Here is a 26,347-nt window from a genome sequence, read left to right on the forward strand (position 1 = left end):
TATCATACATGTGTACTCCTATTTTTATAGCAGTCACATTAGTATAAATGGTTGATTGGGCATCATTTTCAGTTGACTTATGAGGGTTTAAACTTGCTCCACCTCTTTTAATTAAATAAGTTTAGATATTACAAATTATGTATATGGGAGAGAGATTATGATCTATATCATACTAGTTAAGTAAAAAATGTATAGTTCACATTTTCTTTACTAGCTACATGGTAGCATTTTCTTTAATTGGTAAACTTTTTTTTTTTCCTTTGTCTCTTTTTTCCTGGTGGGACTCCAACCTATAATCATTTGTCTTTGCTAAGTGAGCAACTCTCCTAAAACATCCTTAAGATTTAATTTCTTCTAAGACAATCTTAAATTTATAAGAATTAATTAATTAATGAATAATTCATTATTTGAATTAATGCTTGAAGTGGATAAGACTTTTTAACTTATTAATCTGTACTTCTTATGATGATATCTTACCAGGAAGGTGACAAAGATCTTTGTGGGAGATTTTGGAACTATCTTATAATAGGTAATGGGTTTAGCTTGCTTATACTTTTTTTTTTCATAAATATTGTGCAATTCATTATAATATGAATGTTCTTAGGAAACATAAGTTGAAAGAAACAAATCTATACTCAAGAAACCTAAACCCTAAATATGAAGAGTTTCCAATTTTTATATCTCTTTAAAATCAAGGCTTTTGTAATTCAAAATGTAATTTGAAACTTTAAAACATAACAAACCATTTGAATGCTCCTCTTATGTGTTTGAACTTCCACTAAGTACATTCTCCAATTTCATAAGTTTCAAACTATTTTCAATTGCCTTTTCAATACTTTTGCATATAATTACCATTAAAAAAACTTTACCATATAAAAAATACATCATTTTCTCAAATTTGATGACTTTTTAGCTTCCTAAACTCAAGTCTATGGTACCTCAAAGTTTTTTTAGTTGTTAAGACCTATAGAGATAAGTTCATCGTAATTAATAAGAAATGGAAGAAAATTGTCAATTTATATCTCGTAGGATCTCCATCCCCAAGATATGCTTTGCAATACCCAAATTCTTCATGTCAATTGTCTTTGATAACTCTCTTTTTAGTTTTCGAATCATATCTGCATCTTGTCCTACAATCAACATATCATCAACATATAATAAGAGAATGATGAATTTATCATCAAGGAATCTCCGAACATATACACATGGATCTACAACTGTTCTCTTGTACTCTTGACTCATCATGAAAGAATCAAATTTCTTGTACCATTGTTATGGTGCTTGTTTTAGTCCACACTTTTCTTTAACCTATAGACCATGTTCTCTTACCTTTTAACCTTGAAGCTTTCTGGTTGCTCCGTAAAGATTTCTTCATCAAGATCACCATGCAAAAATGTAGTATTTATGTCGAGTTGCTCCAATTGGAGATTCATACTTCTAATCATAACTCAAACACATTTTCACAACAGATGACAATATTTCATCAAAGTTAATACCTTGCTTTTGACCGAATCCTTTTACCATTAATCGAGCCTTGTACTTTAAACATTAGAATATATTAATTCCAATTTCTCCAATTTTCGATTGGAATTATTCTAGAATGAAACTCTGTGATGCTTTCCAAATATACAATAGTCATAGGGGTTCGATTGCCTTTGGCCATAGGAATGAGGGACTATTTGGCCAAAAGTTGTAACATTTTCTCACTCATATGCGCCAGCCGTTTATGCTATAAATCTAGAGAAGTATCATCTTCAACTGCATTTAGTTGACTTCCACACACTTTCACGTGTGTTTTATACAATAAGCAACATAATTTGCCTCACACCACCACCAAAGATCCTTTGGTGAGTTTCCAATTGTTGTTACCAATAAAGTGGCTATATCCATCCTTGTCTAGCATCCATATAGAAATTAGGTTCAAGCGTAGACATAGAATGTGTCACACATCTTTTAATGTTAATGTGTACCTCGTACTTGTTTGTGTGCAGATGTCGCCAAGCCACTATCCACTCGTCATCTTGATCTGCTACATGAAAACAATCTTCTTGGTTGTAGAGTAAGGTCACCTCGTTGTCACTGGTAGAGGTGGTAGTAGTGGTATTCCTATCATCTACCTACTTCTGGTTCTTGTCTATTCCCTGTTTTAGAAATTTACAATTCCTTTTCATGTAGCCTATTTTACCATAATGATAACATTTTATCTTCTCTTTAGACTTTGATCTACCACTTGATTTGTTTGCCCATAACGTCCTTTGCTTCTACTTCTACCCATGTTCTCCATGACAAAGGCATGTGTGTCATTGCCCATCAAATCCTTCTTTTGAATTTCCTCATTGAATATGCCATTTCTAACCATACCCAATGTGACTTTTCCTTCTAGGGTTGAATTTCCCATAGTACCGCCAAAGTATTCCAGCTGTCGGGTAATGAACCGAGTAGCAAGCATGTCTGGGTCTCATCATCAAGAGAAAGGCTTGCAATAGATAATTGAGTGATCAAACCTTCAAAATAATTCAAATGTTTGACAATTGATCATCCTTCCTTTAGCTTTAAATTTATCAGCTTTTGCATCAATAAAATTTTTGTTTGTGCGTTTTTTATCTCATACATGCTCTCCAAATTCTTCCAAAGAGTTTGGGGATCCGTCTCTTCGGCAACATGGTTGTAAAGACTAATATCCACCGATTGGAAAATAACACCCAATGTTTTCTTATTTAATTTCTTTCAATCTGCATTTGGCATTTCACTTGGCATTTCACTTGGCTTAGCATTATCTTCCTCAATAGGATCATATAAATCCTTGCAATTGAGGAAATCCTCCATCATGGGTTCCCAAAATGAGTAATTTGTAGCTGTAAATTTAATCATGGGACCCAAATAATATTTGGCCATGATTCTACCCAAACTTGAACTTCCTAATCATGCTCTAATACCAGTTGTTAGGAATGCGTGTGACCTATTAAACATTACAGCAAGTAATATTTGAGTGGCTTTGCCAATCCACAATAATTTTCAATTAGTAATTAGTGGCAATGCTAATCCATAGGAAATTAAATGAACAAGTTGGATGGCTATGTCAACCTTTAGAAATTTAAATAAGCAGTTGGGTGGCTATGTCAACCTTTAGAAATTTAAATTAGTAAATGGGTGGCAGTGCCAATCCACAGAAAATAAAAGTGACAAAGAAAAATGAACACCTAATTTACGTGCTAAAACCCACATAATGAGGGAAACCTCCACTAGGCAAAGACAATAAAAGAATTCACTATGTGATAAAATTGGGACAAAATATTACTCAAGTATTATCCTTACTTGAGTTTAACACACCCCAGGATATGCTCATAATCCTCACGATTTTATCACTTAGTGATATCTTTGTGGAACACTAATTTTTTTTTTCTCATACACTCTCCCAGGTGTGATACCCACTACTCTTGTCTCACTTTTCTGCACAACTCTCAATGGTTGGAATTTTGTCTCACCAAATGATCCCTAGAAGCCTGTTATTTATATGCAATAATTGAAGGCCAAGGATTGCTTCCATTGGTTGAAATATAGGCAGGCTCTTATTAGAAGAAAAAATGCAAGATTTTACTAGTGTAAAAAATGGGATTTGGCAATGGCAGCATGGAGCGAACAAAAACCAAAATAAAATTTGGTTTCTTAAGATGTCAAATTAAATGGCTACCTACTGTCTTCATAATAAGGATGGACCCTACCAATTATCTTCACTTTGAGTTAATTCTATAGACTCGTTATCATTAGACTCGGAATCACTCTGAGTCATTTGCAATGTTTTCTTTTTCTTTTTAGGTATAGGGAAATCTAAATGAAAGTGCCCTTTACCTCCATAGTTAAAACACTCAACTTAAGATAATTTTATTAAGTACTTTTTTTTTTCTTAGAGAAAGATTTTTTTTTTTTTCCTTTCTTTGAGCCATCTCTTATGTTTGTCTCATTTGTATTCTCATGTACAATGAAAGTGATGCAAGGCCTAAATACTCAACATAGGTAATGCATGAAAATGATAGTGAATACGAAACCAAAATCATCTTTAAATAATATTGAAATCCATTTATTATTACATCAAGTCATGTTTTTAAGGGATTTATCCTAATAGGAGGCAAGTAAATATGTCATCATGATTAAAGTCCTATATAAAGAAATATGTTATCAATCCTCTTAAAAGAAGATAAGAATGTTATACTATCATAAAGCTATTGATACCTCCATTAATATAAAGATAGTGCTGACTTCCTTATTGATACCAAACGTATTAGAGGCTTCTAAGGAAAGTTTATTAGCATTTTACATAGTAGGCTTACACATTACTTATACTCAGGAGGGTTAGCCAATTTATATATGCACATGGAAAGAGATCTATGGATGATATATACTTGATTGTGAATGAAAAATTTAACTAATTATAAAGACTAACGAGAAATTAGATATGCACATATGTGTGTATACATATATGCAAAAGGTGGAGTTGTCAATAACAAGGATAATTTTGGATATGGTACTTTTGTTGAGAAAGACTAAGTTGCTTAAAAGAGAAATTTAATTAGGTTTCCCTTAATCCCAAGTAGATTTTATATATATATATATAAAACACTCATGAAGTATGTAAGACATTTTGTTTGAGAGTATTTTGTGGTGAAAGAGCTTCTCAACTAAAAAGTATGATGTTTTTGTGGTATTGAGTTTGTCTTACACATAATCTAATCTAGAATGGTTGAAATAAGCATATATATACTAATAATTTGTGAACTCATCTAGAATAAGTTAAAATTTGATTTGATTTTTATTTCATTTTTTCACATTAGAATCAACTTGTTGGTGTCTTAGTAAAAAAGGCATGGAATTTAAATTTTTTTATGGTACTCTTAAAAAGTTAGATATTGATGTTTCGAATTCATTCTATATAGGTGGTCAAATTTATGTGATTATTCTAACTGGATGTTCACATTGTTTAGTTATCACATTTTTATCATCTATAGTATATACCTTGGTCTTCAATTTTAAACAAGTGCAAAATATGATTTTAGTAATGAACAAATCACATTAAGTCATCTACATGACTTGAGTGCTTACATTTAAGTAATCATTTATCACGCTTACCTTTATTTTCTTTCTCCACATATTTCTAACATTTTCCACACCAAATAAATTTAAGAATGTTTCCAGATTTAGGCACAACAAGGATACAAATAATATTTAGCTCCTTGTGCATTAGATTACATGCAATAAGAATAGGATGATTGTTTGTACTCTATGCTTTAACTATATGACATTATATATTTCTTATATTTGTATTAGGGTTGGATGCTCAAGAATGTTTTGGTGATTCTCACTTTAAATCTTGGCCAAGGTAACTTTTTGATGCACAATTTCTATCATTATGATATTATTATACTACTATTTTTAATTAATTTTCAATGCTTTATAATACTTTTCCAATTTAGTGTAATAATCAAGGGGTATATGTTTACTATTTTGGAATACTTTGGGATATTATTAACTTGCTAATTAATTTGGATGGAATGATAGTAAAAGGTAAGAATTGTTTTATTTTCTTCAAGGACTATACTACTATTTGAATTTTTAAAATAAGTGAAAAATGAACTAAAAATATGCCAATAAGTGACTCTATGTTTGCCAACAATTATTTTGTCATTAATATAGACTAACACTATAATATATTACTAAGAGAAAATATAATAATGTAATAGCCTTGAATTTTGTGAGTTCAACTAAAACTTGAGATAAATGGGTACAATTGATTTCTGGAAGTTTGTTTAAACCATAACGTGATTTATTAAGATTGGTTAAGGTTGTTCAAGCATTTATAATTGGTTATGGTGTGGATCATATATTTTTCCCATAATCATATTTAAAAGTGTAGACTTTCTTTACTATATTAATATTACTATATTTTTATTGTTTGAAAAAAATGTGAGAAGAATAACTTCATTGATGCAGGAACATTACTTTGCCTATAATTGTTAAAATCAAGGATCAACAACATCAATGGAAGAAGTTAAAGTTACCTCGAAGGTAAAATTATGACATTATTTTCTATCCTTTTTGTCATGAGGTTGACATACATTGTAACTTCCATCTTTGTGTCACAACATCTTTATTTTTTATTTTTTTTATTGTTTGGTGTCTCATGCATATGTGCCTTTTAGATATAAGACAAGGTCAAAAATTTATTATAGAATAAATGATGTAGATGTGATGAGTATTCATTATCCTGCCCTATTTCCACCATGAAAATGAAGAAACATCTTATAACATAGAAAAAAAAATGATATTGCAAGGAAAAAGAAACGAGTTTAACATTTTCTTTAAGGACGAGCATTACTCAAACCTTTCATCTAGAGTTGGTTTTCTTTTAAATTTAGGTTTGAAGAATGTAAAATGCTTGAAGAATAAGTAAACTTAAATGAATATTAGATAAATTAGTGGAGCTTAATGAAGATTTGGCAACAATTATTAAAAATCAACTAAAAGACTAAAGTTGAGTGAGGATAAGGAAGACCAAAGTTATTTATAGAAAAGCAAGACCTAAAATTGTTTAATTCATCCATAAAATTTTAACTCAAAAACTAAAATGGATTGTGACCATCCTTAAGAAAATATACACAACAAAGTTAATCTCGTTATGAATCATTTTTCATGGTCAACAATAAAAGAAAATGATGAAAGGATTTTCAAATGTTTTTTGTTGTATACTAATTCTTCAATACATCAGTACTAGATAGCCTCCTTAACATTAATAAGAAATATATTTTCAAGTTTATATATTTTACAACAACATTCATTGAAAATGTCATCCTCTTTGACATGACCATACAAAATTTAATTATATTATATCTTGCAAGGCTATTTTTTTATTTTTTTTACTTTTACTTTTTGTAATTGATCTATTGTTAGCATTTAGTTCTCGTCTGAATGAACATTAATAATATTTCTAATTTTTTTTTTCATTTGTAGCATAAGGTCAACTGTTTGTCATGCCTAGTTTCCCTAGTCAACTAAACCCTTGGGGCAAACCAAATTTTAGGAGAAAAAAAGAGGTAAGCTTTTGAATGTTTTGTTTTACATCAAAAAAGATGAAAAATAGACACTTTTTTATTTTTTATTTTATATATATATATATATATAGTTTCATTCAAGCTAACTTTATCTTTCTTTATTTAATAGTTTTATTAAAAATTCTAATGGGACTGTAATTTTCAGAGAAACTTTACATCATCTTTTGTGGATAATGAACTTCTTGAGATTATAGGATTTAGAGATTCATGCCATGAAGAAAAGTTTCTTCCTTTGAATGGCCATGGGACTCGTCTTGCACAGGTTAGTTCTATGCATGTATATTTTCCTCAATCCAACCAGGCCTAAAACATGTTTAAACATTGATCATATAATTTTTGTTACAACTATATGTTATGCTAAATATTGATAAGTATTTGAAGTTTTAGTTTTGATTCACAATAGTGGTAGTGATGATGAAACCAACATGTTAATAATATCCATCTTCAAATGTCCAAGTATAGACTAACTTCTATTTTTTGTTGTTTTTCTTCTTGTTTACTTCTCAATTCAGGTACACCAAATTCACTTTGAGCTTTGCAAAGGGATAGCTAAGCATAGTTACATGAGTTTTGATGGGACAAAATGGAAACAACATACCCCTATTGATGATGACAACTACATGATCGAAATCTCTTATTCATCTAAAACTAGAATGCTTGCAACTTCAACTTCAAAATGCAAACACAAAGCTAGAAGTCCTACACCTATTGAATATTCTCAATAGGGTTGAAATCTTCATTGAGGATTTCCTACTAAACCTTTATATGTGGATAACATGATAAAATCTTTATATGTATCTATATACAAGCAAAAAGATTTGAAGGAGGATATTGATGAAATCATAGTTCACATAAATTTATAAACTATAAACCCATTTAGGTTTCTTTATATAAACTTCTTTTTTATGGTATTGATTTAGATATTCGATTGTACAACCTTATGATGGATATTTTATTGATTACATAAAAATCGAAGCAATTACCAAAATGAGAGAAACTCTTATAGTCAAGGTGAAGCTACTATTATACAAATTTATAGAAAGGCCAACTTCATAACCATATGATTGACAAATTAAACTATAAGAAATCTTGAATATGAGAGAATTCTACATAACCAAGATGTTATTCACATAACCATTTGTCATTGACTTCAATTTCTTATATTCGATTTCATTTGTCACATAACCAAAGCAATTACTAAGTTTGAAAATCCATTTCACATCATTGATTTTATATTCTTTTGTAATATCAATCACTTTTCATAAGCCATTTTAACAAGGTTTTATATAAAATTGTAGATTTGGTTACTAAGTTCAAGTTTTTATTATTTAATTTCATGCATTTAATTTGGTAGATTATCAATTGTGGAGATAGAGTCCTTCAAAGTATGACATGACATATTTATGAGTTTTTAGATTCACTTTACCATCTTACTTTTACATTATGGTTTATTTTATCATTCAAGACTGCATCATTGTAATATATATAACTTGGGTGTATTAGGAGTTGCACAAAAGATTGAAGTTATGGATTCTTTGTATTTTGACGAGTGGCTTATAGCTAGTTCATGGACATAGGTAATTCATTTAAGGTTACAACACACTACTTCCTAATTAGGGAGATGACTTGCCTTTGTCATTAGATAGGCTTTCCATGTTGAGTGCACTAGTGTGTATGATCACACATTAGACAAGATCTATGGTGAATTGTGACATTGACTATCATGTGATCATGATTTCATCATGCTACTATATCATATAGTCTCTAGACCATGACAGAATATTGTGCTAGTGTTAAGGTATTTATATTCCCTATGGATTAGGTCACTATTAATTAGTAGGTAGCAATAGGTATTCTTAAGACATGTACCATGATATCTCATAGATTTTATTTTAGATAGTGTCCTCTTAGGTTATCTTAAGGACTTGTAAGCCTAAAATTCCTTTAGTAGAGCTTGACTCATACTATTTGTGAGATAGATTATGTCAATTTGATCATATAATAGGAGGATTTGATACTCAAGAATGGTAAACGTAATCTTAAGAGTGTAATAGCTTTCACTATGTTAGATTATGGACCCTAGTTCAAACTCGAATAGATAAAGGTCACAAACTTGAGGAATTTATTAAATTGGATTTAATCAATTTTCATCTTAGTGTAATGTCATAGGTTATTAAAGTGAAATTGACTTTCTTTAATGGAATATTGAGTCAACTTTAGAATTAGATTCTAAAAGACAATATTTTCCTATGAGTCCTAGTAGGCCTCACTCAAGCTCATAGTCTTTATTAGCATAAAGTTTTAAAGTTTTATGGAGAATTGATCATTCATGTGCATAAGGACATTTTGATAGAAGTGAAAGATTGCTTAAGAATTATAATTAATTATTTTAAGTTTTTCTAAATTGAATTAATTAATTAATTAGAGTTCATTAAGGGACGGATTAAGACCTAAGCCCAAGTTGGGTCAAAGTCAATTAAGCTCACAAGAGAGTATATATAAACCCCTTGGGTTTTAAGGGTAGAATCTAACTTTCATACTAGTGGTCTTTCAAAAAACCCAACCCTCCTCTCTTTATCTCTCTCTCTCTTGCTCTCACTCATTCTCTCACTCAAACACTCCTTTGAACAACGACCAATACTAACTTGTTTTCTAGATTTAAGGGTTTTTGTTTTTACTAACCGTAATTTTTGTTATAAAGGCATCTTAGTAAATTTGGATTTTTAAATCCCAAGAAATATTACCAAATATGTGATAGGATCCCTAAGGCTAAGGAAAATTATTTGAATTTTCTTTTTGATATTTTTTTATGCCTAATATGTATATTTTTCATATTATATATGTTTTGCAAAAAAATAAAACTTAGTAATCTGATGGAAATAAATTTTTGAGAAAATTGGAGTCCAAAAAGATATTACTTATTCAATTTATGAATACTATAGATTAAGGAAATAAATTTTGTTAAAATAAAATTTAAATCAAAAGCGCAAAATTTTATTTTTAAAAATTATTCTCAAGGATTTTAAATATTTTTATTAAAGTTTTCCTTATTGGATAAAGTGTTGTCTAGATTTTTTATTTTTTATTTTCAAATTTTAGAAATTTTCTTATTGCACTAATCCTCAATTTTAAAAAAAAAATTGAAACTTTGTTTAAAATGCATAATTTATCTTTAAGAATATTATTAGAATTTATAGTTATAATCATTTTAATGAAATAAATTGGTATGAAAATTAGATTCCAAATCTAACAATATTTATTAAATTGAAAAGGTATAGAAATAAGGAAAGTATGTTTTATGAGGAATTTTTAATTGTGAGAGCTAAAGTTTTTTTTTTATTATTCTTAATGATTTTCAAATTTCTTAAAATATTTTTTTAGAATCTTCCAAAATTACATATTTCCTTATTGGATAAGATGCTCTCAAATTTTCATAAATTGAGGAAGTAATTTATCATTAAAGGACATTAATAAAATGATTTAAGGAAACTTAGTAATTTGATGAAAATACATTTCTTTGAAAATTTTTCCAAAATAAGATATTTATCAAATTGGAATTATGTAAATGACAATTTTATGAAAATAGATTTTAGAATTTGAGAGTATATTTCTTATCAAATTAAATTTTCAATAAAATACTTTGATGAAAATTTTAAAAGTTCACATTGCCCTATTACAAAATGTTTCTAATTTATGAACTAAAAATTGTCAAAATTTTTTAGACATAGAAGATAATTTATTCATCATCGTAATTACAAAAGCCCTAAAGCTCTTAATCAATTCAAATGATCAAGTAAGAGTGGTTCATAGGCAAGCCTATAGCCTCCAATATTAAGCCCATCAAGGGTATGGACTTTCATCATCATCTTAAAGTCCATCTCAATTCTCGGTCATTGCCAATTTCAACAGTGGTTTGGGCAAAGGAATTAAGGAATGAGGATTTTCTTAAACATAAGACTAGATAATTTAATAGTAAGCGTGGTCAATCCTAAAATTGGAACTCTTCACATGATAATATTGATATCAAGGATCTTTGTTAATTTAGATATAAAATAGTTGAATCACCTAAAGCGGTCCCATTTGCGTAGTGTGAGAGTTGAACTTAAAAGGTATGTTAATCTTGTCTTAGGAATTTTTCATGTTTATGTTAAAATCTTATATTTAAGCAATGAAAACAATATCAAAATTTCAAAAATGATTTTTTTGGGTTAAAGGACTAACCTTTAGGTTTAGATGTTCCCAAACCTTAAATTCCAAGTATTGAAGATGACCTTGAAGTTGTTGGCAATCTCACAGAGCCACGAGCTTCTACTCAATGACTCAACCTTGTTTTTAGCACACTTTGAGTGGGAAGGAAAGGAAGGTGGAGGTTATGACTCTCTTTCTCTCTAGATGGTGGAAGACAAAAGGTTATGGAAACTTAACCCCTATGAGGTATTTATAAAGTTCCGAACTAGGCTTAGGTGACTTGAGCACACATGGCTTAGGTCACTTAATTTAGCCTAAATTGGGTCCTAATTAATTAACCAACCCAATAAGGCCTACTAACTAATTAATTATCCTAATCTAAAGACCTTGTTCATTTACCCCTATGCAACCATGCGTAATTACCAAAACGCCTTTATTCATGAAAGTAAACTTAGAGTCAATCCAATCCTCATAACCCATGCCAACAAGGTATATGAGCTCAGAGCGGGGACCATTGGGACCCATAGGAGTATTGGCTCCCTTATAATCCAATTCTAAAATTGATTCAACATCTTACTATAAAGAATCAACTAAACTCCAGTATCCTATGTAATTAACAACAAGACTATGTGCTCAGGTTCGTGACCTACTACTATCCATTGTGTTTAGTCTCTCCATGAACTAATATCCATAGTTTAACAAGGTGAAAGCTATCAGCCTTTCAAGACTACCTTTACTATTCTTGAGTTATAGATCCTCCTATTGTGTGTTCAATTGACATACTTAGCTCTCAAAGAGCTTATGTCAAGTTCCACTTAAGGAACTACTATGACCATAGTTTCCATGAACACACCTCCTTTTGATCACCCAAGGGGACACATTGTCTCAATCCCATGAGATATTATGGTGTCTTCATTGAGAATACCTATTGCTACCAGTTTCCAACAATAGTGGCCCAATCAATAAGGAATATATGATTAGCTTACGATCTCAGTTGTAGGTCAAAACCACTGCTAACTTTAGCACAAGTTTAATATTCTCTCAAGGTTGAGAGATGACACAATGAAGCAACTTAGAGAGGTCAAGACTACTTGATAGCCTTAAGTCATGACTTATCATAGATCCAATCCAATGTGTAACCGTACACACTAGTGCACTTACCATGGGAAATCCATTCCGATAGCCAAGACCAATCATCCCTCTAATTAGGAGGTGGTGCCCTATAACCTCTAATGGATTTCCTAGACTCGTGAACGTGTTGTGAAAAAGTCATCTATTTGCAAGGAACCTATAACTTGGATCTTCCATGCAACTCCTACTGCACCTAAGTCACATACAATGAAAAATATCTAGGCAAGAATGCTCATAAATTGTAATACATGGAATAAGGATAGATAAAAGTGAAACTGGAATATTAATAAATAAATAATGAATTCCAAATTTTGTTACATCATGTCATGCTTTTAAGGGCTCTATCTTAATAGTTTAAGGCAAAGAGGTTAATCTGAGATCCTCTCTACCTACTAAATATTTTAAAATGACTTTTCAAAAGAAACAAGGACATTCAAGCAATTAATCCTGCTCAAGCGGTTTTGAGTCCACTCAACCGGTTTGAAGTCCGCTCAAGCGATCATGAGCATTTTGTCAAGTTTAGAAACAAATTTTGGATGATTTCACTCAAACTCTAATTTGGAAACTTATGATATTGAAATTGTTTAGGCTTTTGCTTGTAAATACCTCCCTGATAACCCATTAAAGGTTAGAGATTTTGCTTTAGTTGAGAGGGTTTCATTAAGAAGATCTTTTTAGAGATCTTAGAGAGAAAGCCTAACGTGACATTTCATTCTTGATATCTCATTCATGATGAAAACTTTTAAACCACACAGGATCACATGTAGACATTAAAGCATACAGTAAAATGGGAATTAATGAAATGTTTTCCATGGAAAGCCATTTCCATACTCCACTGGTTTTCAAGAATACGTTGAGTTTGAGATGGTGTGAAAATTCGGGTTCAATGAGCTCTTTCCTTTCAACACCCAAGATCCAATTTGTGTGTTCTCTTAAGAGTGCGTGCCATTTCTTTTCAACCCCCAAGAAAAACAGAACAATATCTTTTCTTTGCACTTATGTGTATATATATATATATATATATGAATAGATATATTCATATATATCACATTACACACACACAATTTGGACCACTTGACTTAATGGGCCAGTCAAGTGAATTTAATGTGAGCCCGTAAAAAATCAAGTAACAATGTGTCCAACCCCATTATGAACTACAATGCAAAAATAAAATAACATTGATTATGTAAGTCCACACATAAAAATTCCAACAATTCTCCCACTTGGACTACATAATCAAACATCACAACATATACATAATCATAAATCAATGTCCCATAGAATCTCATCAAAACAAATAATCAAAAGCAATCATACATGCTTCATTGCTTGATTCATAGCAAAATATCTAATAGTAGCAATCCTTCCTACAATAGCATAATATTTCAATACCAAAAAAAATGGCTCCCACTAACTTAATGCAACCTAGGCTCCCAACAACCCCATTTGAGATACATGTTCATTAAACACAACTATGGGTAAGCCTTTTGTTAGTAGATCCACCAACATACCTTTTGTGGACACGTGTTGAATATCAATAAGAGACTCTGCCAATTTCTCCTTAATAAAATATAACTTTACATCAATATGCTTGGAGCGAGAAGTACTCCTAGTGTTCTTAGAGAAAGCAACAGTTGCAGAATTATCACAAAATAATTTCAGTGGTCTTGAAATGGAGTCAACGACTCCCAAAGCTGAAATAAAATTATGCATCCATATAGCATGACAACAAGCTTCATAACATGCCACACACTCTACCTCCATAGTTGAGGATGTTGTAAGTGTCTGCTTGACACTTTTCCAAGATACAGTTCCTCCTGCCATCACAAAAATATAGCTCGTAGTGGATTTCTTATCATCTATGCAGCCAGCAAAATCAACATCACAAAACCCAACTACATCAAGTATGTTGGTGCGTTGATATGTCAACATTAAGTCCTTAGTTCATTGCAAATACCTAAGGACCTTCTTAGCAGCTTTCCAATGTTGACCCCCAGGATTGCTCAAGTACCTTCCCAACATGCTCACAACAAAAGCAATATCAGGGTGTGTACATACTTAAGCATACATAAGGTTGTCAACCAAAGATAAATAAGGAATGGTTCTCATTTCCTCTCTCTCATCATCATTTTGAGGACACTGAGCCTTTGAAAACTTATCACCCTTCACAATTGGCGCTCTAGTAGAACTACAGTTGTGCGTGTTGAACCTCTTCAATATCTTCTCAATATAGGTTCTTTGAGACAATTTAAGCACCCCATTAGCCTTATCACGAAGAATCTTTATGCCCAAAACATAAGAAGCCTCACCAAGATCCTTCATGTCAAAATGGGTTGACAACATGTGTTTTGTCTCAATCAACAAGTCGAAACCATTTGATGCGAGTAGTATATCATCAACATATAAAACAAGAAATATGTAACTACTCCCACCGACCCTTAAATATATGCATCTATCAACTGTATTCTCTTTAAAACCATTTTGGATGATAATCCTATCAAACTTCAGATACCACTGCCTCGAAGCCTATTTAAGACCATAAATTGACTTATTGAGCTTGCAAACTAAATCTTCCTTTCCAACTTCTACAAAACCAGTAGGTTGCTCCATATGCACATTCTCATCCAGATCACTATTCAAGAAAGTTGTCTTGACATCCATCTGATGTAGCTACAAATGAAAATGAGCTACTATGGCCATAATCACTCTAAAAGAGTCCTTGGTCGACACAAGTAAGAAGGTTTCTTTAAAATCAATTCTTTCTCTTTGACTATAACCTTTAACCACAAGTCTAGCTTTATATCTCTCTATTTGCCCGCTAGAATCACATTTGGTCTTAAAGACCCACTTGCACCCAACTAGTTTACAACCATGTGGCAATTCGACCAAATCCCAACACCTTTCATAGACATAGAGTTCATTTCATCATCCATAGCTTCTTTCCAAGAAGTGAATTGAGGACAATGAATTGCTTTTTGATAAGTGACTGGATCAGAAGCATTATAACCATCATACTCATGCTCCTGAAAATAAATCATATAATCATCTTAAATAGCCGGCCTACGAACCCTCTGTGATATTCTCAAAGGAATCCCATCAACAACAGTGCCATCAACAAGAATGCTAGGTTCCACTTGATCACCATGCTCTCTTTGATTAGTGGTTGGCTGTTGGACAATAGGAACATCCACATTTGGAACATGAGATGTAGGAAAAGGAATTATAACATGCTCTTCTCCAAAAGTATCTCACGAGGCACAAAATTAGGATCAACATTAACTTCATCTTCAAAGTATACAACCCTGTCTGACTCAATGATCCTGGTGGTATGAGATGGACAATAAAATCTAGAACCCCTTGATCCAATGCAATAACCAAAAAAGAAACCACTAATGGTTTTACGATCAAGTTTCTTTTACTTTGGGTAATATGAACCAACCTCAACCTTACATCCCCAAACATGAAAATGGTGAAGGCTCGGTTTCTTCCCTGACCATAGCTTATAAGGTGTCTTAGGCACAGACTTACTGGGCACTTGATTCAAAATATATGTCGCAGTCCTTAAGGCTTCACTCCACATAAATTACGGTAAGGAGGAATTAGACAACATGCACCTTACCATATCCAACAATGTGTGATTCCTCTTTTCTGCAACCCCATTCTGTTGAGGAGTGTTTGGCATTGTATATCTAGCATCAATGTCGCATTCCAATATAAATTTAGCGAATGGTCCAGGATTCTGTCCAATCTCATCATATCTCCCATAATACTCACCACCTCTATCAGACTTCACAACTTTAATGGGTTTTCCCAACTGAAACTCCACCTTAGCCTTAAACACATTTAGGGAGTCAGATTTCTCATGGATTAGTTCAACATAACCATATCTAGATAAATCATCAATAAAAGTGATGAAATATTTATAACCCCCTAAAGTAGTTGGTGTTAAAGGACCACATATATCTGTGTGGATCAAGTCTAAAGTACTTCCACACCTATCAATCTTCTTCTTTCTGGTCTTAGCTGTCATCTTCCCCTTTAAGCAAACAACACAAGTTTCGAAGTCTGAGAAATCAAGATTAGAAAGCACACCATCTCTAACCAATCTCTCTAATCTTTGTTTAGAAATATGACCTAGGAATTTGTGCCACGACATGGAAGAACTCAAATTCATTCTAGCACGCTTGCAACCAACAATAGAATTAACAGAAGATGAATCACATAAAGGGCCATGATGCAAACTGAGACTATAAAGATTGCCAAACAAAACAGTATTGCCAATTAGAACTGGGTGGCTAAAAATATCCATTTTTCCTCCTCCAAAGTGGAAAGTGTAACCTTATCTATCCAAAATAGATACAGAAATCAAATTCCTCCTAAGTGAGGGTATGTAAGCAATATTATGTAACAATAAAAAACTTTCTATGATCAATCTTAGCTTTATCATGCCAAAAAATTCTACTTTCACTTTGCTTCCATCACCCATATACACACATTCTTCATGTTTTAACGGCTTCCTTTTGTTTGTCATCTCCTACAAAGAATTAGTAACATGAATAGTGGCACCAGTATCTAACCACCAAGAATTGGCATGAACATCAACAATATTAGTCTCAATCATGTTTGCATTCAAATTAACCACAACCACAATTTTACCTTTCTTCTTCTTCTCTAGCCAATTTTTAAACTTGAAGAAATCAGCTTGCTTGTGCCCAATCTTATGGCAAAAGTTGCATTTTCCCTTGAATTTCTCATTCTTTGTAGCATTAGAAGAAGCAAATGCATTAGAGGTTCCTTGACTAGAATTCCTTTTTCTCTTGAATTGCTTAGAGCCTTCAAAATTCTTGTGTAGAGGTTTTTTCTTCATATTGCTCACTTGGTCAGTAACAAGAGCAAGGGAGTGAGTCTCATTTTTCTTTAGTGAGACTTCATGTTGCACCACAATGGACATCAACTCGTCCAAAGTCCATTCTTCCTTCAAGGCATTATAAGTCAACTTGACCACATCAAAAGAAGTAGGAAAAGACTCAAGTATCAACCATTTCAATAATTTCTCACTCAACTCCACTTTCATCTCACTTGCTTTATTAAAGTAGTGCTTTAACTTGATGATGTGATCTCTAACCCTACCTACTCAATCATACATAGTGGTTGTGAGAAGCTTCAAATAAGTTGTCATTTCTGCCTTATCAATCTTGGTATAATTGGCCTTCACATATTCCAAAAAATCTTTAGCCCTTTCCGTCTTTGGCACACATTCTTTAATAGATTTATCCATTGTATACTTCATCACCATCAAACAACTCCTATTGGAGTGCTCCCATTTTTCATAAAAGGATCTTTCATCAACAAAACTCACATCAGTGGGCTTACTTGGCTCATCAACTCTCAAAGCCAAGTCCAAATTGTGCAGAGTCATATGCACATTGAAAGACTCATACCATTCCTCAAAATTATTTCCAGTAAGAGACTTGATGGCAGATAATTGCAGAGTAATACCAGGATTGTTAGTAGCTAGAAAATAGCAAAATTAAACAATATGCATGTTACTATAATATCATGTTATTTGCTAGATTCCAGAATTTCTCAATCTAGCAATAGCTTGGAATTTTGAACTTCCACAGCAGTAAGGACAATTAATTAAATATCACAACCAATATGCACTAATTTTATTACCGAAAGGGCAAAAGAAACTTAGTACGGTTCATAATATATAATTAATTTCCTTCACCAATCTAGGCATCCTACTAAGTATTATAATCATCGATAGGACAATTACAATACCCGTATGGACCTTAGTAATCACAATAATAAAACAACCAAAAGTGGGAGATAAAATATCTCAACAAAGACAATTTGACACATAGGATCACGATAGGTAACCACATATATGTTCACTATTGTCATGATAAACTCAAATATTCAATCTGCACAACTTGACACACTTGGAATTGCGATAGGCAATCACACAAGTGTTCTTTAATGTCATAATAAATTTAAATATTTAACAAAAAATGGCATAGGACAATATTATTAGTATAAGATAAAAAAGTATACCATAAAAATAATAATTGTCCTAATAAAACCAAATTTAACAAATGCATAATAATTCCAACATATGCATAATTATTCTAAGAATACTAAGATAACCAAAAAAAAAAATTAATGATGATGTCATCATCTTCTCCACCAGGCTGAACACGACTTGGTTCTGTTAGAGAAGGAAAAAAAAATCGACCAAAAAATTGTGCATTTTCCGATGAAAGCAATTAGGTTTCCATCCTCAAACATCAATCTTTAATCTAAACACAAAAATTGCACAAAAGCGCATAAAAATAAGAACCATAACAAACCCTAATTTTTGAAATCCCATCAAATGAGCTCCAAAAACCAAATAAAAAAAAAAGATGGGTTTTGCTCCAAACAAGGTTTTCTACAAGTCTCCAACATCAATCGGACTTGAAAACAGAGAATCAACACCAAACGAAAAAAACCCTAAAAAAATGGCTTTCGAAACAGAAAAAAGGAAACCCAAAATAACCCAAATGTGCAACTTAAATGTCATCCATGTACTGCTCTGATACCAATTGATGATAAACTTTAAACCACACAGGATCACATGTAGACATTAAAGCATACAATAAAATGGGAATTAATGAAATGTTTACAATGGAAAGCCATTTCCATACTCCACTAGTGTTCAAGAATATGTTGAGTTTGAGATGGCATGAAAATCCGGGTTCAATGAGCTCTTCCCTTTCTACACCCAAGATCCAATCTATGTGTTCTCTCAAAAGTGCGTGCCCTTTCTTTTCAACCCCCAAGAAAAACAGAACAATAGCTTTTCTTTGCACTTATGTATATATATATATATATATATATATATATATATATGAATAAATATATTCATATATATCACATTACATACACACAACTTGGACCACTTGACTTAATGGGTCAGTCAAGTGAATTTAGGGTGAGCCCATAAAAAATCAAGTAACAATGTGTCCAGCCCCATTATGGACCACAATGCAAAAATAAAATAACATTGATTTATGGCATTATCACATTGATTATGTAAGTCCACACATAAAAATTCCAACAATTCAAAGATTTGATCTTTGATTATTGGGTTGAAGATTATCATCCTTTCGAAGTGGTTGAAGGATCTACTAAGGAGCAATAGGAAGTTACTGCATCGCAAACGTGAATCAAGTTGTAGGTTCTGTAGAGTAAGTCTTTAGGGTAAAGTGGTCAAGTAAATCTATGTAACTTGATTTCAAATAGTAGATTTAGATTAGTAGGTCTTAAACCTCATGATTTTTCATGTCCATTGTTTGTTGGGGTTTTCCACGTAAAAATCTTTTGTCTCATTGAATATTTTTATATTCCTACTTATATTCTGATTGATTATATTGAATTCCTTTGATTGATTTGTTAGGTTGTTATTGAAATTAGAGTGGTCATTTTGGTAACTATTATCATCCTTAACATCTCCTAGCATATATTTTGAATATTAATAATTATATTATTTTATCTCTAACTAATCACATGACATTTTTAAAAGGTAAAAATCAGTTTTTTATATATCTAAAGATTTTAGGTATAACTCATTTAGTTATTTGGGATACCCCTAATATCTATTAGGTTAAAAGAATTTGGTATAATATATAAATATTTATTTAAATTTTTTAATCATCCATTTACCTTATCTGGGTATTCCCTATTAAACTTTCGGTAGTTTTTCAATACCATTTTTAAAAAAATAATTAAAAAGGAAAATTATCTAATAAATTAACTAACTTGAAGTATTTAATAAACTAATATGCAATACATTAACTAATAAAACTAATTAACTTGAGGAACTACACACTATCAACCAATATATTTTTAAAGAATTAATTAATAAAGAAAACTTGGCAAACTTGCATCAAATAAATTAATGAATATGAAATATTGAATGAACTAACATGTATTAGGTTAACTGAAAAAAAATTAAATAATTTGAAAGATTATAAACTATAAATCAATGTATCAAAAACTAACCTCATTACTTATCAAGAATTAAACCCAAACTAGCTACAATATAAATTCAAATTAACTAAAATATTTATCAAACACTAAAATTTAAACCAACTAAAATATTTATTAAAAACTAAAATTTAAGTTAATGAAACTAAAATCAAACTAACCTGTATCGATCATGAAATATCTACTATTTTCTTAAACCTAAATATCATAAAACAAAAATAATCAAGTTTAACAAATGAAAATTTTCAAGGCACATGAACTAAATTACAACAATCAAGAAATACTTAATTAATTTCTAAAATCTAAGAAAGTTTTCAAGGCACATGAACTAAATTACAATAATCAAGAAATACTTTATTATTTTCTATAATCTAAATATCATAAAATAGCAAATTCAAAGGCACTTAAACATAAGAAGCTAGAAAACAAGCTTATACTAAAACTATAGAACTAAAACATGGGATTTTTGAAAGTATAAAATTAACATAACAAACTACTAAATTCATAAAACTAAATATGGGATTAACATAACCAACTACTAAATTTATAAAACTAAACATTGGATTTTGAAAGCATAAAATTATCTCAACAAACTAATGGAAACTAAGCCTAAAAAAATTTACTAATCTCTAATTAATAAACTAACAAACTGTATATAAAACAATATTAACAAAGGAACCTAAATATGGAAAACTAAGAATACAAGCTAACTCGAGTTTATAAAACTACAACATGGGGCTGCGAAAGCATAAAACTAACAACACAAACTAAAGGGAACTAACCTACATGGCTCAAGAACATATATACTAATCAATAATCCAATAGCAATTATTTATAAGTACATAAAATAACAATCAAAATAACCTAGACATGATAAACTAAATAATGCAAGATAACCTAAACTAATTAAAACTAAACATGGGATTTTATGATTAATAAAATAAACTAAAGGAGACTCACATAAGGGACTCAAAAATATACATACTAATTCTTAAAGCAATAATTATAACATATAAGTACATCAAATAACTCAATCAAAATAAACCTAGGCATCTAAACTAAGTAATACAAGTTAATCTAAAATAATTAATACTAAACATGGGATTTTATAAATATGTAATTAATAAAATAAACTAAAGGAGACTTGCCTAAGTAATTCAAAGATATACATATATACTAATCAATAAAACAATTTATTATTTATAAGCACATCAATTAACACAATCAAAGTAACCTAAGCATGATAAAATAAACAATACAAGTTGACCTAAAATAATTAATACTAAGCATGGCATTTTGTAATAACTAAAAATTTCTAAGGGAATGAGACTAAGATCAATAAAGGGGTAGATGTTAAAAGTATCAAACATAAATTAAATATCATGGGATCTCAAGATAATAACTAAAATTCCTAAGGCAAATAGACCAAAAAAATCAATAAAAAGGAAGATGTTAAAACTATCAAACTTTTACAAGATAAGATTTTTTTTTTTATAGCATGTGAAATAAACTAGTACAAAAAACCTAAAACGAATTAAATACCATCATCAACCTTTACAAGATAAAATTTTTAATAGCATGGAGACCATTCTAATGACATGAAACTAAGCATGACAAAAGCAAGTAAATACTATATCTATTAAACTTTGTAAGATGAAAAATTGGATAACATGAAGAGTGTTCTAATAACTTGAAACTATGAACAATGAATAAATAAACAAGTAAATAAAATAATATTAAAACTAATCAAACTTTATAAGATAAAGATTTAAATAGAATTGCTAAAAACAAGAAGATTAGATTCTAGGATTGTAAATTGTTCAAAGTGAGACTTTTAAATGCATGGAAGACAATCTATGCATGAAATTCAAAATGAAGCAGTCATGATTTCTATGTCTAGCCTTGATTCCAAAAATCCAATAATCAAAACAAATAAAGATCTAATAAGAAAAAAATCCCAACAAGAACAATGTGTCACCCCATCTTAGGATTGGTCTCACATGCATATGTGCCTCTAAAATATAAGATGAGGTTAAGAAATTATCTAGAATAAATAATGTAGATGTCATGAATCTCTACCCTATTTCTACCATGAAAATGAAGAAACATCTTACAACATAGGAAAATAGAAAAAAAAAATATTGCAAGGAAAAAGAAATGAGTTTAGAATTTTCTTGAAGGATGGGCATTGGTCAAACCTTTCATCTAGAGTTGCTTTTCTTTTAAATTTAGGCTTGAAAAATGTAAAATGTAAAATGTTCAAAGAGTAAGTACTTTTTAGTGAATATTAGATAAACTAGTAAAGCTTAATGAAGATTTGGGAACAAGTATTAGAGATTAGCTAAAATACTAAAGTTGAGTGAGGATAAGGAAGGTCAAAGTAATTTAAAAGCAAGATCTATGATTGTTTAATTCATTAATAAAATTTTAAATCAAAAACTAAAATAGATTGTGACCATCCTTAGAATATCTGAACAACAAAGTTGATCCCTTTCTGGATCATTTTTCATGCTCAATAATAAAAGCAAATGATGAAATGATTTTCAAATGCTTTTTGTTATTTACTAATTCTTCAATACATCAATACTAGACAACCTCCTTAACATTAATAACAAATATATTTTCAGCTTTATATCTTTTCATTTAACAACAACGGTCATTGAAGATGCCCTCCTCCTTGACACAACCATACAAAATTTAATTACATTATATCTTGCAAGGCTAATTTTTCTAACTTGTACTTTTTGTAATTAATCTATTGTTAGCATTTAGTTCTCGACTAAATGAACATCAATAATATTTTTCATTACTTTGGTCTTATTTGTAGCTTAAGGTCAATTGTTTGTCTTAACATGCCTAGTTTCCCTAGTGAACTAGACCCTTGGGGCAAGCCAAATTTTAGGAGAAAAAAAAAGGTGAGCTTTTGACAGTTTTGTTTTACATCAAAAGAGATGAACAATGGAAACATTTTTTTTCAGTTTCATGCAACTAACTTTATCTTTCTTTGTTTAATTGTTTTATTGAAAATTCTAATGGGGTTGTGATTTGCAGAGAAACTTTACATCATCTTTTGTAGATGATGAACTTCTTAGGATAATAGGATTTAGAGATGATGAAACTTCTTGGGGTTGTAATTTTTCTTCCTTTGAATGTCCATGGGACTTGTCTTGCATAGGTCAGTTCTATGCATGTATATTTTCCTTAATCAAACCAAGCTTAAAACATGTCTAAAATTGATCATATCATTTTTGTTACAACTATATGTTATGCTAAATATTTATAAGTATTTGAAGTTTTGGTTTTGATATATAAAAGTGGTAGTGATGATGAAACTAACATGTTAATAAGATGCATCTTCAAATATCAAGTATAGACTAGCTTCTATTTTTTCTTCTTCCTCTTCTTTGTGTACTTCTCAATTCAGGCACACCAAATTCGCTTTGAGTTTCACAAAGGGATAGCTAAGCATATTTACATGAATTTTGATGGGACAAGATGGAAACAACCTATCTCTATTGAAGATGAAAACTACTTGATTGAAATCTTTTATTCATGTAAAACCAAAATGCTTGCAACTTCAGCTTCAAAATGCAAAGACAAAGCTAAGTCCTACTCCAATTGAATCTTCTCAACAAGGTTGAAATCTTCATTGATGTTTTCATGCTAAACCTTTATATGAGGATAACATGATAAAAACTTTATATATATATATAAAGCCAAAAATATTTGGTGCGTGGATATTGATGAAATTATATTTCACTTAAATTTATAACCTATAAACCAATTTAGGTTTCTTTATAAAAATTTCTTTGTAATGGTATTGATTTAGAAATGTCAATTATGCAACCTTATGATGGATATTTTAATGATTTCATAAAAATCAAAAACAGTTACCAACATGAGAGAAACTCTAATAGTCAAGATGAAGCTACTATTGTACCAATTTAAAGAAACACCAACTTTAGAATCATATGATTGACAAAGTAAACTATAACAAATCTTGAATATGAGAGAACTCTACATAACCAAGAAGTTCTTCACACAACCATTTGTCATTGACTTTGACTTTTGATATTTGATTTCATTTATCACATAACTAAAGCACTTACTAACTGTGAAAACCCGTTTTCCATCATTAGTTTTATGTTCTTTTGTAATATCAATCACTTTTCATAAGCCATTTTGACAAGGTTTTATATAAAATTGTAGATTTGGTTACAAAGTTCAAGTTTTTATTATTGAATTTCATGCATCTAATTTGGTAGGTCATCAATTGTTGGGATAGAGTCCTTGAAAGAATGACATGATGTATTTATGAGTTTTTAGATTCACTTTACTATCTCACTTTTACATTATGTTTTATTTTAGCATTTAGGACTGCATCATTTGTAATATACATGATTTAGGTTCATTAAGAGTTGCATAGAAAATCAAAGTCATGGTTCCTTGTATTTTGATGAGTAGTTAGCACCTAGTTCATGGACTTAAGCAATCCATTTGAGGTTTTAATGCATTACTTCCTAATTAGAGAAATGACTTGTCTTTGTCACTAGATAAGTTTCTCATACTGAGTGCACTGGTGTGTATGGTTATACATTAAACAAGACCTATGATGCATTGTGACGTTGATTATTGAGTAGTCATGATTTCACCAAGCTACTATATCAGATAGTCTCTCAACCATGATAGAATATTGAGATAGTGTTAAGGTTTTTATATTCCCTATGGATTGGGTCACTATTGATTAGGGTAGGTAGCAATAAGTATTCTTAAGATAGACACCATGATATCTCATAGGTTTGAGATAGTGTGTCCTCTTAATTATCTTAAGGACTTGTAATCATGAAATCTATAGTCATAGTAATTCTTTTAGTAGAGATTGACATATGCTCTTTATGAGATAGAGTATATCAATTAATCAAGTAATATGAGGATTTGGGACTCAAGGATGGTAGAGGTAATCTTGAGAGGGTGACAACTTTCACTACATTAGATTACAAACATCAGTTCAAACTCCAATGGATAGTAGGTCACAAACTCAAGGAATTTATTAAATTAAATTTAATCAATTTTCATCCTAATGTAACGTCATAGATTATTGGAGCGCAATTGACTTTCTTTAATGGATATTGAATCAACTTTAGAATTAGATTCTAAGAGACTAAGTATTTTCCTATGGGTCTTAGTGATCCCCACTTGAGCTCATAGTCTTTGTTGGCACAAAGTTTTAAGGTTTTATGGAGAATTGATCATTTATATGTGTAAGGACATTTTGGTAAAAATGATGGATTGCTTAAGAATTTATGATTAATTAGTTTGAGTTTTTCTAGATTAGATTAATTAATTAATAATTTAACTTCAATATGAAACTAATTTACAATTATTAAAATTATACATCTAAGTTAATTTGTCATTATTCTTAAACTTTATAAGTAACATTACTAATTGAAATTAAAATTAAAATTGAATTATGCATATATATGATATTAATTACACAAATCACTATAATTTAACTTTAATATGAAACTGATTTACAATTATTAAAATTAAAAAGCTAAGTTAATTTATTAATTGACATTAGTATTAAAATTAATAAAATTAGACCATTAATTTAATTTCTTTAAAATTATTGAAAAAATATTAATTATATAATATCAATTAAACTATTCTATGTTTCATAATATAATATTAATATATTACTAACTAAAAATAAAATTGAAATATGCATATATAAAAGTACAATTTACTATAACATACCTTAGTTAGCCTTGAATTGGAATTAATTCACAAATTCAACACCAAATTCCCAAAATTAAAGAATTTTGAGAGAAATCACAAATAAATATTGGAGCAATACAAGATCAAGAAGCTTTCAATTCACTTGTGTATGAAAT

At 30.4% G+C, this 26,347-nt stretch overlaps 1 protein-coding gene and 1 long non-coding RNA gene across 2 annotated transcripts; both read left to right on the plus strand.

The window, feature by feature from the left end:
• The first annotated feature begins 335 nt into the window (after positions 1 to 335).
• LOC104880915 (uncharacterized) lies at positions 336 to 6,060 on the plus strand. Its single transcript, XR_009467085.1, has 3 exons — positions 336 to 529; positions 5,323 to 5,374; positions 5,986 to 6,060. It is a non-coding gene; the product is annotated as an uncharacterized LOC104880915 (long non-coding RNA).
• A 948-nt stretch (positions 6,061 to 7,008) lies between these two features.
• Positions 7,009 to 7,924, plus strand: LOC132252627 (diacylglycerol kinase 6-like). The gene is made up of 3 exons (XM_059741121.1): positions 7,009 to 7,085; positions 7,249 to 7,365; positions 7,616 to 7,924. Exons 1-3 carry the CDS (start codon positions 7,023 to 7,025, stop codon positions 7,826 to 7,828), a joined length of 393 nt encoding a protein of 130 aa, XP_059597104.1. The 5' UTR covers positions 7,009 to 7,022; the 3' UTR covers positions 7,829 to 7,924.
• Positions 7,925 to 26,347: the final 18,423 nt, after the last annotated feature.

This window comes from Vitis vinifera, chromosome 12 (genome assembly GCF_030704535.1).
Source record: "Vitis vinifera cultivar Pinot Noir 40024 chromosome 12, ASM3070453v1".
Classification (NCBI taxonomy): domain Eukaryota; kingdom Viridiplantae; phylum Streptophyta; class Magnoliopsida; order Vitales; family Vitaceae; genus Vitis; species Vitis vinifera.